This window comes from Falco peregrinus, chromosome 2 (genome assembly GCF_023634155.1).
Source record: "Falco peregrinus isolate bFalPer1 chromosome 2, bFalPer1.pri, whole genome shotgun sequence".
NCBI classification, from domain to species: Eukaryota; Metazoa; Chordata; class Aves; order Falconiformes; family Falconidae; genus Falco; species Falco peregrinus.
In genome coordinates, this window is record NC_073722.1 from 48,275,926 (window position 1) to 48,291,794 (window position 15,869).

Genomic DNA, 15,869 nt, shown 5'->3' on the forward strand with positions numbered 1-15,869 from the left:
TGTTCTCTCTCTGGTTTATTCCAGGATGGGTAATCTTTTTCCTCATTAGTTCAGGTAATAGAAGAATCGTTCCCTGGGGGCTTGGTGATCTGATTTGTACACTTCAGGAGGTGTATTCTTATTATGCCTACTATGTTTCTGAGAAATACATTATCCCTTACTCCATTACTTGCCAACATTCTGGGCCTTCCTGGATGTTTTAAATTCCTCAAGCTTACTCAGAATGAAGTCCTGCCTTTCCAGCAATTCATGAAATTCAAGAGAGAGTCTAAGCTGTTAGTGGTGGTGTTTGAACTATGCTGAAGTTTTAGGAAAAAAATCATCTTGTGTCAATATCCATGCTTTTCTGTAATTTTTATTTCCTTGTCAAGTAATTGTTAAAAAAAGTGTTTACTTTTTTGGACCAGGTTACTTTGGATCTCCAGAACAGTAATGAAAAGTTCGGATGTTTCTTACGGTCTGCCTTAGATGTTCTGTCTCAAGTCTTGGAACTTGCTACTCTTCAAGACATTGGAAAGGTATAAGATTTGTGTGTGTTTTCTTTTATAGTTAAGTTGTCCATATCTGTGGTTGTTACTGGGGAAAAAAACACATACTGATTTTAAAATTGGTACTGTTGAGGGAGACAGTAGTCCTGGAAGTGTGCTGCTACAATGTTGGGTAAAGTGCTAAAGCAGATTTTCTAAGTTAAATTGCTTCCGTTGAAAACTGGAGTAACTCTTTTTACTGTTTAAATTTCATGTAGAGTCTTTCCAGCAGAATGACTTGCCTGCAGTCATTCAGTCTTACTATAGTAATATGTTTTAATACTCATGTTAAATATACCAAATGTCAGAAGGCATACTGCTCTCCTTCCTCTCTGTCTTGGTATTTTTTTCTCCTGAACTGTGTGTTGGGTATTGTGGTATTTTAAGACTAGGAGACAAATCTTGCATTTTTATTTCTTTACGTACTTCTACCATTTCCCTTAAATTAATGTAGCTTTACTTAGTAAAAAAGAAAATGTGCTTTTGTCCAGTTTTCATAGTAATGCTTTATATAATGAAGTAAATTTCAATTGAGTGGACCGGTGTTTTTACTGTTCTAGTGTGTAGAAGAAATTTTGGGATACCTAAAATCATGTTTCAACAGAGAACCAACAATGGCAACAGTTTGTGTGCAGCAGGTAAGGAGGTAATTTTTTTTGTGTTACTGGAAGGTTAATTCTGGTATCCTGTGGTTATCAATTGGATACTAAGACTGGCCATTCTTTTAAGTGAAGTGGTGTGAGGAAACTGTAGTGCCCATGTGGAGCAAACAGAGCATGTTTAATTTTCATTGCTTGTAGTGAACCCTGATACCATGTAAATCATATAATTTCTTCTTGAACTGCTTCCAATTCAAAGAACTATTTTAGCTAATGCTCAGAAAAGTTTGTTTCCTACCTTCTCAAATGGGTTTGTAGGCAGTTAACTACATCAAAACCTGGAAAGCAAAGAACTGCCTTGGTGATGGATTTCTTGCAGGCTTCCAGTTAAACATTTGGGTTCAAGTCGTCAGAACTTAATTTTGGTGGGAGAGGCATGCTTTAGTAGATTATTTTGAGTTGTCAAATGGAAATAGCTTCAGTTGCAAAAACAATCATATCTTTTTGAGTGAGGTATGGATTCTGTCTTTTTCCAGCTTCTTTCTGTCATCTTGTATTTGACTACATGATCCACAGTTTGCACTTTGACCTTTCCTCTGAGGTCCTTTGGGAGGATGAGTTGTCAAGTTGGGGTTTTTTGGTTGTTTTTTTTTTTTTTTCCCCTGAAGTGTTAATTTTTTTTTTCCTTCCAATTTTCTTCTGTAGTTACTGAAAACATTGTTTGGGACAAATCTGGCTTCTCAGTACGATGGCTTGTCTTCAAACCCCAACAAAGCTCAAGGCAAAGCTCAACGCTTAGGTTCTTCCAATTTGAGACCTGGTCTCTATCATTATTGCTTCATGGCACCATACACGCATTTTACGCAGGCACTTGCTGATGCTAGTCTAAGGAACATGGTTCAGGCTGAGCAGGAACACGATGCTTCAGGGTAACTTTCTTCCCTTAAGATATAATCTTAACTTGAATTAGAATCTCTTTTTATTGTTTTTCATAAATGCAAGTATCATGGGAGAGCTAAGTAACTTGAAATTACAGTGTTGTGTATTATTTATTTCTTGTAGATTTATGCAAAGTAACTTGTGTTGGTAGTGAGATCCTGAATGCAACACTATATTAATTATCACTAATATGTTTTTCAAATCAAAGCTAAATCATTAAAATGGATATCACTTGTTTTTTAAAAGCATAATAGTTTTAAATGCTTGTATTCAAAACTATTTCATTAATTGGATAATTATAGCAAATAGTAGCCTTAAAGGAAAGGCAGAAGGATGACTAAGCAAAGACGAGAAATTCTTTCTCTACTAGACGCTTGTTGTTCACAAATCTGTGTGATCTGATCATAGTGTACTGTAGGTTGTCTCTGTTGCTTTTGTTTTCTTAAGATTCTTGAAGCAGTCAAGTAGATAAAGAAAAGCTGCATTCATAAAAATGTGTCTAACGAGTGTGTTTGTGCCTCCATTTTTTTTTAATGTATGTGGATTTATTGGTTTTTTTTATGACAGGTGGTTTGATGTGCTGCAAAAAGTTTCTACACAGCTGAAAACTAGCATTACCAGTGCAGCAAAACATCGTGCTGATAAGGTACTTGTATCTACGTACTACCAAAAGAGCTGTACCTTACATTTAAAACATTTTTCTCCTTTTAAAACATAATTTGGTTTTGAATCAGAGATCTGTTCAGATGTTAGATTATTTTAAAATCTCTCTATTCCAGAATGCTATTCACAGTCACATTCGTTTATTTGAACCCCTTGTCATAAAAGCATTGAAACAATATACTACAACAACATCAGTACAGCTGCAGAGACAAGTTCTAGACCTGCTTGCTCAACTGGTCCAGCTACGAGTTAACTACTGTCTTCTGGATTCCGATCAGGTTGGTACCTCGCCATTTTTGCAGATGTGTAATACAGGGATCTCACCAACAGGCTTAGTATTTACAGCAAAAATATTTGCAACAATCAATTCATTGTATTATAGGTGAAAACAAAGACTTAAAGGAAGGTAGGACTCAATTCCCAACCACAAAGAGCTTCAGATTTCTGGTTTTCTGTTGCATATAAATAGTTGTTGCAGAGCTTAGACAGTAATTTAAGAACTGTTCATTGTTAAAGATTGTCTTTAAGTGTAAGATGATGTGGAAAATACAGTCACTGGTGTTAAATAAAACTTCATTTACAAATACAAATACCTTCTTTCTCCACTGGGAGTATGGACTTCCATATGACTGATAGTGAGCATCATGGTTGAGAACTATTTTTTTTATTTCAATGATGGGGGGAAGCCTGAAGCACATACAGTAGTCTGTGTGGTTGTCCATATAAGCGGTAAATTTGTAACATAAAATAAATTCTATGTGTTTTATTTCTTACAGTATTTTTGGGTTTATAAACTAGTATGAGTTGCAATACGTAACTTTCTTGTAAGTTACGCAGATAAATCTTTTCAACGCATGAATACTTTGGATTTTATTTTGGTTTAGTGCTAGATTTTTGGTTGATTCTTAACTGTAATGCCTCAAATATTGTGTGTTACGTGAGTGAGGAAGTTATACTTTAAAATATATAGGCTGTAGGTAAAATGTTGCATACGTTCATGCAAACTGGATTAAGCTCTAATGTCAACAAGATTCCCAGCATTGTTTGTAACTTAGAGGGAACGCTTCATTACATACTAGAATGAACTAGAAGTATAAATGATTTTCAGTGCCTGTCTTCCCTTTCTCTCCTTCCAAAACAAACTTTTATAAATCTATCAAAACAGTTTCAAATGGGAATTAATGTCTCTGTGTCTGTTGTACACTTTATTCTCTCTAGGTGTTTATTGGATTTGTGCTAAAGCAGTTTGAATACATTGAAGTAGGACAGTTCAGGTATGAAACAAGCAAAGATCCTTTGAATAGTGCGGGTTTACAACTGTCTTACTCTGAGGCGTGTAGTGATTAGTTTTGCTGGGTATTTCTGCCTTACAAGAAAGAGAGTTACCTTCTGAGCAATGTGCATGTTTATTCTCTGGCTCCAGTGGTAGCCCTTTCAGATGATTTAGGTTCCATATGGCTGAAGAAGTTAGGAAGTAGCATGGGAAAAAAAAAATCCCAAGTTACGTTGTTGGTATGTTGTAAAACCATTCCTTTGGAGGCACACACCCCCACCCACCAAGCAATGCTTTCAGGAATCAGCACTTCATTGCTAGGACTCACTTGCTGAAGGGAGAGCTGCTACTTCCAATTGTGGATTCACTGTGAACCTGTGTGTGTTCTGATCACCTGGTACATTTTGTATAGTACCTGATTGATCATAAGCAATGCAGTGGAATTTTTGTCAGCTATTTCTGTGTTTTCTCCCACTTGAGTTTGTATAAAGAGATAAGTGGGTTTTTTGCTTTGTGGGTCTCCTACAGAAATACTCCAATGTGTGTTGTGCATTAGATGTATGTTACTAATATTAGTAACTGTATAATGGTCAAAGTCTGAAAGAAATCCCTTGGGGGAAAAAACCCATATTAAAGGACAGGGCACAGAAATTTTAGAAATACTGTATGAAAGCAGAGTAACTTAAAGAAAAAAATCTCATTGGGAGAAGATTGATTTTTACTGAGCAAAGTTGTACAATTCAAACTTGACACTTCGTTTTTTGTTTTCAGGGAGTCTGAAGCAATTATTCCTAATATCTTTTTTTTCCTGGTGTTGCTATCTTATGAGCGGTATCATTCCAAACAGATAATTGGAATTCCTAAGATCATTCAGCTGTGTGATGGTATCATGGCCAGTGAAAGGAAAGCTGTTACACATGGTAATTAAAAATAATAAATGTACTAACACTAATATTAGTTCAGCAATAAAAACATTTAATAGTTTTAAATAAAAAAAAGTATTCCTTTCAGGAAGTTTATTGTACCCTACTAACACTGCTACCCCATATTTTGTGTTGTATGTAATAGCAAAAAAGCTTTTATTTGAAACTTTATTGGGTAGTAAGTTCACAACATATCAGTACTTGTAAAGGTTTTGATTTTAATTTTTAGTCCCCTTCCCTTTCCCTCTACCTTCAGCCTTTAAGTAGAAGCACCTCTCATACTTGCCATTGATTCTGCTGAGAAATACCTTATAAAAATACCTGTTTTAGCTCTGACAATGGGCAAACGTGTGCATAATATACATTTTCTAGTAGAAGTAAAAAGGTAGACATCATTATGCATTATAAGTTTGTGTTTTGTGTTTGGGTTTGTTTTTTTAGGGATGGGTAAAACCTTCAATAAATTAAAGTACAGTTTACTTTTAGTAGCTGAACTGTTAGAACAAGAAAAAACTGTTCAAGAGTGACTTGACCCGTATTAAAACAAAAAAAAATATCTTGTTTCAGCAATACCAGCTCTGCAACCCATCGTTCATGATCTGTTTGTGTTAAGGGGAACAAATAAAGCTGATGCTGGGAAAGAGTTGGAAACACAGAAAGAGGTGGTAGTGTCAATGCTGCTGAGACTTATTCAGTACCATCAGGTAAGAGAGGAGGGAAGAGTGTCCCTGATGTGGCCTATAAAAGGGTAACATTGCTTTGACTGCTAAAAATGTATCAGGCAGTATTAATGATTTTCTATACAAAACATTAATAGCCTGAACCTGTGTGATCTTTCCTGATAGAAGGAGTATGCAAGGATTTTTTTAGGGATAGGGGAAAGGTTCTGCACTACAAACTTAATATTTCAAGTCAAATAACATGTCTGTGGGATTTTATAGTCAAGCCTAGGTAACAAAGCACTGAAAAGCTCCAGTTAAGATCACGGTCTTGGTTGTCTTGCAGGTTGAATAAACAGAAGGTTAAGAGTTGTAATAAATTAGCATTCAAGAAACTTAAGAGTGGGGGTAAAAGTGGAAGAGAGGACAGAATTACAAGTAGGATACATGCTGCATTGAAGTGATTTAGGTATTGCTGTACAACAGCAAAATCTTCAATAACATGTAAAAACATAAATTATTTGAATAGTGTAATGAAACGGGTACTTAGACAGCACTGATTACTTTGCCCCAGACCTCACGGGTCTGGAAAACATGTTTCTGCCTTGTAGGAGTATAAGAATGACTTTTTTCAATACACTTTGTTTAAAAGAAAAACATAAAAGTAATTTTAAGAGAAGTGACATAATTAGCATGCGATCTTATTGCTTATTCAGGTGCTTAACAAACTTAATGTGCTTTTCCTTTCATCATGTGAAAATGCGGTTCTAGCATATGCTAATGTAAGCAATGTATTTTCTGAGAATAGTTGGGGGGGAAAAAAAGTCAGTACATTTTGCCAAAATAATTTGTTAGAACTACATGTTCAGATTGGGGTAATTTTGTGTATCCACATTTTCTTTTGAATTTGTAGTTTTATAATCATGAAATGGCTAATATTAACTATATGAAATGACACACTGTAGACACATGATGTGAAATAGTGAATAACTTCGTGTTACATAAGGTACTGCAATTGCTAGCAGATACCCTTCTGACACCTATTTAACCTATTAAAGACTACCCATGCGCTGCTCTTCCCACATCATCCCATTTGTAATTCTTTCTCTGTCCTGCTCTGCCGGTGCAGTACTTAGGAATTAACCTTTGGACAGTTCTGTTGTTTCCCTGGCTGTGGCTGGGATGTTCTGCAGTGGTGTCCCTGTAATTTGAGAGGCTCCAAGTGCTGTAGCCTTTAACTTTTTTCTGTTACAAATGTAGCTGCTGTCCATGGAGCTCCACAGTTCAAGTTATTCAGCCCACAATTTCTCTTATCTCCTCTCCCATGAGAAAGCTTTTTGGGAAGAATCTGGTCATCTTTTTTTTCACTTTTTTTTAATTGGCTGCATTTCTGAATCTGAATTACTTGAATTTCTTCTACAGGTGCTCTGTCTAACTGGTTTTCTGAACCAGATTCTTCTGTCCCACTTTACAGTCCATATATTAACATTCCTGCTTGCTACGTTGTTGACCCGTCTGTCCTTGAAAGTGTGGTCTCTATAACCCTCACACATAAAACATGTTCAGCTACTACAAGTGATCCTTGCTGTTGCTGTGCTCCATTATATGAAAGTGACGTATCTCAAGTGAACAAGCTCTATTAAAAATGTCTGTTTTGTTTCTTGACCAAATTTAAGTTTTGAGCTGAAGAAAGAATATACATGTGGGAAATTCCTTTCTTCCTTCCTCTCCTTTTTTCTTAAGTATGTGATGTAGCACTTAGATATACTATGCTTTTTTCAGTTGTTTGAGCAGTCTTTTGACAAATGCCATTTAAAAAGGACCAAGAAAGCATATTTTTCTAGTTTATAAAAAGTAACTGGAAAATACTTTTTTTTTTTTACAAAAAAAAAAAAAAAAAAAAAAAAGGCATAACTAAGAACAAGCTTTTAACCTGAAAATCGAGTTTGGAAATGTTGATTTCTCATGTGGTTTTTCTTTGCTTTTTGGCAGATGGATGAAACACTAAATATTTTTCCCACTAGTGTATTACTTCTGTATTACTTAAACGTTTCCTGTTAGTGTGGGTATTTACTTGCATTCTTTTGGACTTTTCTTCAGGTGCTGGAAATGTTCATCTTAGTATTGCAACAATGTCATAAAGAAAATGAAGACAAATGGAAAAGATTGTCCCGGCAAATAGCTGACATTATTCTCCCAATGCTTGCAAAACAACAGGTTATTATATGAATTTTTAAATCTATAAACATCTAAAATAATATTTGTATCAATAATGGCTTTGGGTATTTGATTTTTTTATACGAAGACAGATTTTCTTGAAGACGTGGTTGGCATATCTGAAAAAATTACTGCAAGGTAAACTAGTCTTTGAAGTGATGAAGGTGGTATTTAAATGCATGAAGTATGTGCAGTATCTTTAAGACTGTTTACAGAAGCAGCTCGTTCTACTTCTCTTACATACATGATTGTATCGGAGTGCTTACTAAATGGTGTGAAGATTCTCCCGTGTTTTTAGAATGTCAAAATTACTTTTTTTTGTAACTGCAGTGGGTCTAATTGCATTTTTTCTTCAGTGAGGGGAATGGAAAGACATAGTGTGAAACTGCGTTAATAAATTGCAGCATCATGACATAGTTGGGGTTGAAATGGACCCCTGGATGCTGCCTTCACCTCAAAGTAGGGTCTACTGGAGCAGGTTGCTTAGGACCATGTCCAGTCAGGTTTTGACAGTCTCTGAGGATGGAGCCTCCATAACCTCTCTGGGCAACCTCATCTAGTGTCTGAGCATGCTCACAGGCAGAAAACAAATAAATAAAAACAGTGTTTCAGTGTAATTTCTTGCATTTCAACTTGTGCCTTTTGCCTTCCATCCTAGAACTGGATACCACTGAAAAGATTCTGGCTCTTTCTTCTGTACTTTCATTGTCTCCTCCTCCCACTTCCCCCAGTCAGAAAGTCAGATACTTGTGCACGTTGTTCAGCCGGGACAAGGCTCAGGGTGACCTTTATCAATCTCAGCTGTCCCTACAACAGATGTTCCAAGCCAAGTGCTAGACTCTCTCTGGTGTGTGCATGTTTTTCTTTCCTTCCCCAATGTGCAGTGCAGTGAGTAGACCCCTTGTATCTGGAAAGAAAAGATGACTCCTTTTAGGAGAAAGATTCCCACCACCCCTCCCCAAGTGCTGCTCCCTGAGCAACAGAGGACTTGACTTTGATACAGCTTTCCTGGAATTAGAAACACTTACTTCAAGGATAAAAAGTGAAACTAGTGAAATTGTGCCCTTAATGTTCTTTACTGCATAATGGCAGATCCCTACTCCCGGGAGGATACCTCATGGCTGGAGAGAGTGGGCAGTTACTGTAGATCAGACAACAGGTTTTGAGCAAAGCTAAAATATTGGCAGATTCATACAAAATAACAGCAATTTCAATCTGTGCATGTGCTCAACTATGAAATTATTTAAACAAGCTAGGGTCATCCAGATTGGTCCAGTCCTTTGCTTTTTGCAGTTGATGATGAGGTTTTTAGATAAATTATAAAATAAAGTGTCCTACCTCTGTTGCTGCAGTGTAATACCATTGTAACTGTTCCCTTTTCAGATGATTAGGAATGTTTTTTTCCTAGTTACCTGCTTAAATCTATGCACAGCCAGTATTGCTTTCTATAAATATGCCTGGTAGGATGTGTAGGGAGGCGAAAAGTTTTTTAAATTTTATGACAAGTCAGTCTTCTGGTCTCATTCTCTGAATATGACGTATTTATCCTGATAAAATATGTGGTATGTATATCGAATTTTTTTGTGTGTCAGTATTCTCAAAGCCCCTGTGTCAGAAGGACTGCAATGAAAATTTACCTTTCATAGCTTTTAGTTGCTCTGAATTTTGTACTGTAAAGGACAGTTTTATTACACAAAGGTGGTCATAAAAATGTTTAAAACATGAAATGGTAATTTAAAAATAATAAATAAATAAATAAAGGCAGTTACCTTTAGTTACAAATTAGTTTTGTGTTTTTCTTTTACAGATGCATATAGACTCTCATGATGCTCTGGGAGTATTGAACACTTTGTTTGAAATTTTGGCTCCTTCATCCCTTCGCCCTGTGGACATGCTTTTAAGGAGTATGTTTGTTACTCCTAAAACAATGGTAAGCAGTTGTTTCCAGAGAAGAGAGAATCTGGTGTATTTCATGCAAAACAAAAGAGCACGTGTTTCTCTTTCTGAATTTGCAATGTGGCGTTAAAGTACCTGCAGTGGATTTTAGGAAATAATTGGTTAGAACTAATGTGACTTACCAACTGGGAGCACTTCATACAAGAACGTTCTGCTTATGGATTATTTGCCTTCATTTTGTATTTTGAGGATCAGGAACATAGAGAAACATACTGTCATAATGAATTCTAGAATGCAATTTAATAGATAGTCACATTTTCCTGTATTAGTGCCGTTTTTATAGTTGAGAGCTTGTTTAACAGAGTGAATGTAAGCTTGACAGTTACCACAAGAATAGCATTTTGGAAGATATAAACATAAATGTTATTTCCTGCTTGCTCCATTCTGAAAAGGGTGTGATTTTGTACAACAGTTAATGAAAGTGTTAATGTATTTGAATTCGTTCCTATGTTGTGTTGTTTCACTTCAAAAGTACTCAATTTTATGCATTTTTGTGTTTGTGTTAGGCATCAGTGAGCACTGTCCAGCTATGGATTTCTGGAATTTTAGCTATCCTTAGAGTTCTGATTTCACAGTCAACAGAAGACATCGTTCTATCCCGTATACAAGAGCTTTCCTTCTCACCATATCTGATTTCATGTCAAGCAATTAACAGACTGAGACGTGGAGAAAATAATGTATCTGCACCAGAGGATCGCACTGAGGTTAAACAGGCTAAATATCTTCCTGAAGAGACATTTTCTAGGTATGTTGTTTTTGAATAATTAAGGGGAAAGATTAAGATTTGAGAAATCACAAATATATTGGGCAATATATACACATGTAGAACTGTTATCTGATAGGAATAAAGTCTGTTAATGAGTTGATATGGAAGGAGTGAGTGTGGAGGAGGGAATGATGAGATGGAGAGCAGAGGGAGGAGATGAGCGGTTTATAGTAGGGACTTCGGATTGTTCCGATGCCTCTTCTCAAGCCAAGTGAAGAACCTCATGGAGCTGTTAAAATGTATGAATCCTGGACTTACTTAAACTGGGTCTAAAAACTTAACTAGTTAATCCTTTCCTTCCTGTGAGGGGACTGAAAGATGAGTCATCCCCTTAGCAGAAGCCCTGATTTTTCTGCTAGAATCCTGGTAGCAGACAGATTCAAATCTAGTAAGTTAGTCCTGCTTTCTATTTCCTATTTTTAAGGAGCTGGCTTTGTGTAGTTGGCTTTCCATACCGATGTCTTCAGTGTGACAGACTTCAGGCAAAAGAATTGTGGAGAGATGGCAATTGTATTATGCTGCCACAGTGCTTGTCTTCAAGGCATTATGCTCTTATGTGGTGGGAAGCATTTTAATTAGCTATTTGTTTAAGAAAATGAGAACTTCTTACTTAAGTATGGAACTTCACATAGAAATAACTGGGTGTTTCTTACTCAGCTCATTGATGAGGATGATGGGTAGAGGGAAAAGGGGCTTCTGGACTCCCTTAATGTGACATCATGTCCAACAGGAATGACTTGAGGAATGATTATGGCAAGGAGGAAGGATGTCGTTACTCAAATGCCCTTATTTGGTGTGTGGATTTGTTTGGGGGGTGTGTGTGTTGTGAATTAGGGTTTTTTTGTTGTTGGGGTTTTTTATGTTTGGGTTCCACACCCCCATCCATACCACTCCCCAGGCTGGGGGTTTGATATGGAACCTGTTCGGTAGAGTATAGATAGATGAGGCTTTAAAAAGCTGAATTACTGTGACATGCAGTTACCCCTTCTCAGCTGAGCTGCAGTAACTGTCATGGTGTGTTTTAGCTCACTGCAAATCACTGTTAAGACACTATAGCACTTTTTTGAATCTTTGCTGTGTGAGGTGGGGCTGGTATGTGCGTGCTATCATGACTTTAGCTAATGAGTAAATAACCCAGATCCAATATCTAATATGTAATTAAGTGCTTGTGATCATCTCTCCATACTTATAGCATCATATTTGGTTTAGGTCGACCTGTTCTGTAGCATTTAATTTGGCATCCTATTGGGGATGAATGGACAAGGTCTTCGTATTTTATTTTTTCAAACTTAGAGTTTCATGGGCAAACCTCATCTTATCCTGAAAGATGTTGTGTTAATAGTTTTTCTGTTGATTGTATATGTGATTTTTCAAGGTTCTTATTACAACTGGTTGGCATTCTACTGGAAGATATTGTTACCAAACAATTGAGAGTGGACATGAATGAACAGCAACATACTTTCTACTGCCAGGAGCTGGGCACGCTGCTTATGTGCTTAATACATATCTTCAAATCAGGTATTACTTTAAATACTGCCTTGTGCTGTAGCATACAGTGACAGAATGGTTTTTCAGTTGAGACAATTGTTGAATGCATCCAACTACTGAGAAGGAATACGTAGGTGCTAAGGGCATAAAGAACCTCCCAAACTTTGTGCTTGTGCATGCAGGTCACACTTTTCACAGTTCTTCTGTCTATGTGGAACAAAATGTAACTAGTGACTTTTTATTTCTCCTTTTAACTGTCTAAAACTTTCCACTCCAAAAATGCAAAGCATTCCAAATTTTGGTCTGTATTTCTCATGGTGTTTCTCGCTTTGGAGGTTGGTAGTTATGTCCAGGCTTAAAATACTGAGTTAAAGACCGCTGGCTCGGGCTCATGACAGGGTAGGTTCCGGTTCTTTGTCATAATTAATAAAAACATTTTTAAAAAAACCCAAACCCAAAATGAAACAAACAACCAAAACCAGAAAAGTAGGGGAAGTAGTACTGTTCCACCTCACTGGTCTTGAGCTCCTTTCTTCAGGTTTGGGAATTCTGCCATAGGCATCTTCTGCTAGATGCCCAGTCTCTGGCCTTTTGGTAATTACTTAGTCAGCCTGATTTCTTGGTCTTATTTTCTGAATAGTGTCACTATATTCAGTTTCTTTTATTCTTTCTTTACTATGACTGTTCTTCTTTGCCTTCTAATTTTCAGCCTGCAGCTGAAATCCAACCGTGGATTACAGTAGTGGTGCCAAGACCTTTTAAATTGCATCCAAGTCCCCGGTTGTTCACAGACTCCCTTACAGATACTGGACAAGGAACTGGCCTTGAAACACCCTGAGAACCTGGCCTGTAAAATGGGAGTTACAGTACTTCACTACTAGCAGATGTGCATAACAACAAAAGTGCTTACAGAATACTATTATTAGACGTTTAACATGATTCTATGCTACACTGTATCCCAACAACCTCTAATCTTTTTTCTTTTTAAGCTCTTCCTACAGAGTTCAGTCCTTTCTTGAGGAAAAAAAACCCCTGAGTTCTATTCCTGTTGTTGCAGCTACCTGCTTCTTGCAAACATAAGTATTGTAGGTGTAGGCCTTAAAAAAAAAAAAAGTGCTGATGGAAGTGTTCAGGTCTTCAACTAGTTCTCTGTCAAAGCCCAAAGCTTCTGCATTGCCTTGATCTAACTTCCAGTAGCTTTACTCCTCCTCATCTTCAGTGACAGTAACAGGTAGAAAAGTGATTGGGAAACTAATTGAGTTATGTTGTGAGAGTTTGTGCAGCCATGGTAGATGATGTTTTGTCTTTTGACTTGTCAGAAGAGAGCTTTGGTTTAAGAAACAAAGCCCTGCAAACATTGGTTCTTGCCACAAAGACTCCAGGACTGTGTGTGAAGAGGCACAAAATACAGTGATAGTGACCAGAGCCTTCCTTGATCTTTGTTTAAAGCCTGCTTTAGGGCACAAGACTCAAGATGTAGCGAGTAATAGTTCTCTTTTCCCATGCGTCTGTTACGATAATAACTGTTTATGCTATTATATTATGTTATGGAGAAACATTTGAAACACATACTGTAACAAGTAACTTATTCCAAATCACCTTAGCATAAGTGATTAAGTGATGTCAAGCCAAGGCCAATGAAATCAGAAAATCAAACTGGTGATTGAAATCAGGGAAGTGGATTCTTCCACAGTGGGAACTGGGCATAATGGGAAGGGAAGGCTCGGCTAGTTCTGCCGCAGCGACTGGCTTCCAAGCTGCACTATGAGTGCTGCCAGGAACTAGGTAGAAACTTACATGTAAAATTAAAATTAAAATAATATTAAAATGTTTATGCAGAGCACTGTGGTATGTGTATTGTGTGATCTTTAGAAAGTAGTTCGATGTAAGACTACGAACCAACCCTAACTACTAGTAGTAATGTGGTTGCTTTATATTGTATAACAGAGTAGAAGGAAAGTTATTCAGACACCTGGGCTGTATTTTCATGTCATAACATTTTCTTTCAGGTTTAGGCTTAGGGTTAACTAAGTGCCTGCCTTTGTAATACTTTCATTCGGTTAAGTTCTCTATAATTTTTTTTTTCTCTGTAAATTGTATTCTCCTAATTACAAGTGCAGCTTATAGTGATTTGTGTCTGGGAATGTAGACTAAGGTATTCTATCATTTTTCACCACTTCTCTACTTGGATGTTTTGTCTTCTCACCCATCAGTGTTTTGTTCTTTTGTTTTTTTTTTTTTTCCAAAATATGGGCAGTGCTGACTCCTATGTATTCAGCTATAGGAAGCTGCAAGATTAGAAATAAACATTTTCAGTGTGCTACTTTGAAGTTAGTAGAAATAAGTCATAGACAAAGCGAAAAGTTTAGCATGCTGTGGCTTTCATGACTGTAGAAGGTCACTAGATGGTGCAATTACTGCAAATGCAAGAATCTGGAATGGTAATAGCAATGGCTTGCTAGTATGGAACCTGAGTTTTGAGGCTCAGTTATTTTTCCCATTCTTTGCTATTTACATTGTGTATTTATTGGTCCTAGGGGTGGCTTAAACTGGTCCACATGGCTGTGGAATTTACAGCTTCATTCTTCTTTATATCCACAAGGCAAGCAAGCAACACTAGAGATCTCTTTCATTATTATGATTAGCTTTTGGTTTCTAACTGGTTCTGAAAAAAACCCCCCACTTTTCCCCATGATCTTAGCTTCTCACAGAAACTAAAAAAATCTTGTGCCTTTAGACAGCTTTTAAGTTTATCCATTTTCCTTGTTTTCCCACCCTTCATTTTGACATATGAATACAGAATCAGCAAGTCAGAAAGCAAAATTCAGCTTTTGTGCTGAGTTTTCCATATGCAGGGTTCTCCCCTTAAAAACATTTTCTTCTTGCACTTTAGAAATTGGATGGAAGGGTGTCAGTTTAATTTCAACTAAATGTATTTGGGGAACTGTTAGCTGGAGTAGGATACTTGTAAGCAATCTTCCTTAGCGTGTAGAATCGTATTTACAGCATAGTTTTTAATTAAAAGTTCTGTGTTTTACTTTATAAAAAAACCAAAACAAAAAAACCCTAAATCTGGTCTATAATGAACAATTTTAGATTTGGTAAAGGTTTTCACATATCATAAACTTCTTGCTGCATGACAGAGGAAAAAGTTGAGAAAACAGACTAGAATTGTAATGAAGCTTAACTAAAGCATTATTTGTTAGGTCTGGGAGCTGGTCATTACTTGTTTACACATTGCCCTTGGGCAAACCCCATGACTTGCCTTACATTTGTAAAACCACTTGGGATATACCTTTTTTTCAGGAATGGTAGTGGCTTATGAAACAAGAACTGAATTTTCAGGGTAACTTGAATAATTTTAAAACATCAGAATTCAGATTAGATCATGGTTACTTTTAACATGCTTTTTTTTTTGTTTTCAGGGATGTTTAGAAGGATCACAGCTGCAGCCACCAGACTTTTTACAGGAGATGGATCTGATGGTAGTTTCTATACCCTTGAAAGTTTGAGTGAGCTTGTTCAGTCCATGATTCCCACGCATCCATCTTTAGTTCTCCTCTGGTGTCAAATCCTGCTTCTTGTCAATTATACCAACTACAACTGGTGGTCAGAAGTACATCAAACCCCAAAGTAAGATTTGTTTTTGATCCCTAGTAGTAGCAGTGTGTCTCATTATATTTGTTAAAGTTATATTAAAACAAGCTAGCTGTTTTCTGCTAAGCCTGTCAGCCTGTTGAATAGTATTATTGGGATTCTGAAATAGATAGTTGTGCATTTACTTTATGTGTATACGTACTGTCTATTCTGATACCAGTCTGTCTTCCAAACTAAGGAAATGTATTCTGCGCTCAGTTGT

General features: G+C 36.8%; 1 protein-coding gene across 6 annotated transcripts in view; it reads left to right on the forward strand.

The window, feature by feature from the left end:
* Window positions 1-15,869, forward strand: part of HTT (huntingtin) — an 87,661-nt gene that overhangs the window by 39,399 nt on the left and 32,393 nt on the right. For all 6 annotated transcript variants that reach the window (XM_005229813.4, XM_027790862.2, XM_055794560.1 and 3 more), the window contains 13 exons: window positions 408-518; window positions 1,088-1,165; window positions 1,832-2,055; window positions 2,633-2,711; window positions 2,845-3,006; window positions 3,947-4,002; window positions 4,773-4,921; window positions 5,492-5,628; window positions 7,684-7,800; window positions 9,608-9,730; window positions 10,263-10,501; window positions 11,898-12,040; window positions 15,436-15,643. In XM_005229813.4, coding sequence (XP_005229870.1) covers window positions 408-518; window positions 1,088-1,165; window positions 1,832-2,055; window positions 2,633-2,711; window positions 2,845-3,006; window positions 3,947-4,002; window positions 4,773-4,921; window positions 5,492-5,628; window positions 7,684-7,800; window positions 9,608-9,730; window positions 10,263-10,501; window positions 11,898-12,040; window positions 15,436-15,643 — 1,826 coding nt within the window. The remainder of the gene's footprint in view (window positions 1-407; window positions 519-1,087; window positions 1,166-1,831; window positions 2,056-2,632; window positions 2,712-2,844; window positions 3,007-3,946; window positions 4,003-4,772; window positions 4,922-5,491; window positions 5,629-7,683; window positions 7,801-9,607; window positions 9,731-10,262; window positions 10,502-11,897; window positions 12,041-15,435; window positions 15,644-15,869) is intronic.